This window comes from Habropoda laboriosa, unplaced genomic scaffold (genome assembly GCF_001263275.1).
Source record: "Habropoda laboriosa isolate 0110345459 unplaced genomic scaffold, ASM126327v1 scaffold61, whole genome shotgun sequence".
NCBI lineage: Eukaryota > Metazoa > Arthropoda > Insecta > Hymenoptera > Apidae > Habropoda > Habropoda laboriosa.
The window spans coordinates 542721-545547 of record NW_017100203.1 but is presented as its reverse complement, the minus strand read 5'-3'; the positions used below and the strand labels follow the sequence as shown (position 1 = coordinate 545547).

Below are 2827 nucleotides of genomic sequence, written 5' to 3'. Positions count from 1 at the left end.
ATTCGATCTTATGGAATTTTTTAAATCACATTCGATTTTGTGCAATTTTTTAAATCACATTGGATCTTATGAAATTTTTTAAATCACATTCGATCTTGCGGAATTTTTTAAATCATAAATTTTGCATGGACATGTGAAATACCTTTTGTATGATACGCCTGGTGTTGGTTCTTCTATACCCAGAAAATTCAGAACCTGTTGCTTCGTGGTTGAAAGCCTTAGCATTTTTTGAATGTACACTTCCAATGCTGCGCGCCTTTGCTCGAGTACCTTCGGCTGGCAATTTCTTACCTTCTTCGGTGGAAACGGAACAACGTCCGCATTTCCCTTTTTCAGCTGCAATCAAACATTCAAGTAAATACTAATAAATTCTACACGATAATAATAAAGTGCATGCGAAATTTCACAAGCTGTTTCGCTAACAATTATATTCTTTAGAAAGTTAAAATTTATGTGGCGTCAAGGCAATTTTAGAAAATAGAAATTTTTCTGCATTTGTCTGATAATTAAAGAAAAGAAAAAAAAAGAGAGAGCTAAAAGTAACTTTCATTACATATTTAAAGAAACAGTGAAAAAAGTCTTTTCGTTGATAAAATTTCGGTAAGTGAGAAGTATACCGCGAGAAATGTAAGTACGTTGCTTGTAAAATTGTAGAGAAAGCATATGTTAAGGTCAATGTACTGCGAATTAAAAATTAATCCACTATTGCTCTACATAATATTATTAAATACAGTATTTGGTTAATTTGATTTGTATGAAAGCGTCCCATTTGATTAAAAATTATATTAGTTAAAAATTATATAAGTACGTCAAATGCATTAAATAATATATTGACAAATAAAGTGCGATGAAACAAAAATTAGTTTATTTTTAATAAAAAAAAAATTAATGTCAGTAATATTTCTTATCAAGCGATTGTCGAGTATAAAATGTGTCCTATCATACTTGAAAACTATCTCAGGAAATACACTTCACTTATCGTATGAAAAATCGCAACGAATCTCGAATTAGCGAGAAATTACAAACGTCACTTTCTATATAAATTACTGTTTTATACACTGATAACTCACAATTTGAAACATAACTACAAGCGTGTGTATCTGCACAAACGTGATAAGCACTTTTGACACTAGCCGCTTAAACCGCGTGCGACTTTCAAACGATCCGGTTGCGCTCTAAAAGAACTCGAAAATGCTTGCTGCATATATAAGTTCGACGAATGTTTTACAGTGAGTCAACTGTTAGAGAACGCCAGCCACGTAAATCACATATCGCTGAAATGCTGATTAAACGCTTTATCAAGTTGACTAAACGTGCACTATCGAAAAAATATTAAACTGCCATGAGTAAATGTACGAGTAATTTTTATTGTATTTCTTGAAACTTACAAATATATTGCTGAAAATGTTCAGTTGACGTAACTGGAATCAAGAAGAATTCAAAATGTTTGAAGTACTGTTGCAGTAAAAAAATGTCAACAATGGTAAACGTAATTTGTGATGTAAACATGTCAACATGTTATTACGTAACGCTGTATGACGTACGTCTTATTTAATATTTTGTATAGTGCACACATCCTCCTCGTTACCGATCTATATTACACGTTTATTCGTGCGAACGAAATTGAATGGGAGATGAAAGGTGAATAACGCTATCTATCCTTGTTCGTAGAGCACGGAAAAATTCAAGGACGGAGATATACGTCTGTCTTCCTCGATCATGCTTCACGCAGATCTCAGGCAAAGATGTTATTTTAACTGTATAGCTTAGAACAATACTTATAATACGTACAAGTCACGTTTCTAATAATACTAGCATTGTTACCTTATTTAGAAAATAAAGTAGAATTGAAGTTTGAATAAAAATTAAGATTCTCAATACATACTGCTCCAGATATATATTGAATGTTTTTTTTTTTCATGACTAAAAATACTATTTTTGTGCAAATAATAGCATTTTACTATGCTTTAATAAATAACATACCGTACGATGTAGCGCGCTGAATTCGCTGTATCTTCTCTCGATGAAATATCGAGTACCAGTTTCCGTCTCCAGTACTTCGATACAGTAAACATAATAGGGCTTGCCGTGTGACACTTCGACCAAACGGTATCCGCTAATGAAAACTTGATACATTGCATCGCTAGAAATTTTCTGAAGTCTTGAAACACGTATGATAAATCAGTAATATTGTAACAGAGTATAAATATAGCGCAACGGTTCGATCACTGCACTTTCATATCATCGAGCATCTGTCAACTCAGTCTGTGCTCTATTTATCTGGATAGGAATACAAAAAACATGAAAAGTATTACCAACAATACGAATGCACTTTGCACTATACCTGAACATACTTTTTGAATGCAAACTGAAAAAACAAAATCCATCGATATATTGTAACGTAAATTTAATTTGTTCGATTTGATGAAAAAAAAAAAAAAGGATCGTTCTCTTCTTAATTTTAATAATAACACGCAATGACAGCGTGACATCCCTAGATGCCCTCGGCTTTTTCTCAGGCGGGCACTTGTGAATCTCTCAAATTCCCCATCTGAGCGCATTGAACTGATATCTTTAACCTTTTCTCTGTATTGAGTTTCGGATCTGCATGTTCTACGATCATTGTATTAAAGTTGAGAACTTTTGTTTGTAAAATGTGTGCGGTATTGTCATGATATTGTTGTAAAAACTGAAATTAAAGTGATATAAAAAATGACATATATTTTGAGGCCTTCGACATGGAAGCGTATGATGAAAAAATCACTTTTACCAATGAATCAATTAATAACAATACCCAATGTCAACATCCATACGTCGCAAAGTAAAT

General features: G+C 32.7%; 2 protein-coding genes across 3 annotated transcripts in view; one reads left to right on the top strand and one right to left on the bottom strand.

Annotated features, from left to right (window-relative positions):
• LOC108570548 (sorting nexin-24-like) overlaps positions 1-2244 on the bottom strand; it is a 3790-nt gene extending 1546 nt beyond the window's left edge. Inside the window, exons 1-3 of one of the 2 annotated variants that reach the window (XM_017932422.1) lie at positions 1984-2244; positions 1389-1421; positions 143-336 (exon numbers count right to left, since the gene is read on the bottom strand). In XM_017932422.1, coding sequence (XP_017787911.1) covers positions 143-336; positions 1389-1421; positions 1984-2136 — 380 coding nt within the window. In that variant the 5' untranslated portion in view covers positions 2137-2244. The remainder of the gene's footprint in view (positions 1-142; positions 337-1388; positions 1422-1983) is intronic. The other variant, XM_017932423.1, reaches the window with a different exon arrangement.
• Positions 2245-2643: 399 nt separating this feature from the next.
• Positions 2644-2827, top strand: part of LOC108570513 (adrenodoxin-like protein, mitochondrial) — an 829-nt gene continuing 645 nt past the window's right edge. The window contains exon 1 of the mRNA XM_017932386.1: positions 2644-2816. Within this exon, the coding sequence (XP_017787875.1) occupies positions 2713-2816 (104 nt within the window). The 5' untranslated portion in view covers positions 2644-2712. The remainder of the gene's footprint in view (positions 2817-2827) is intronic.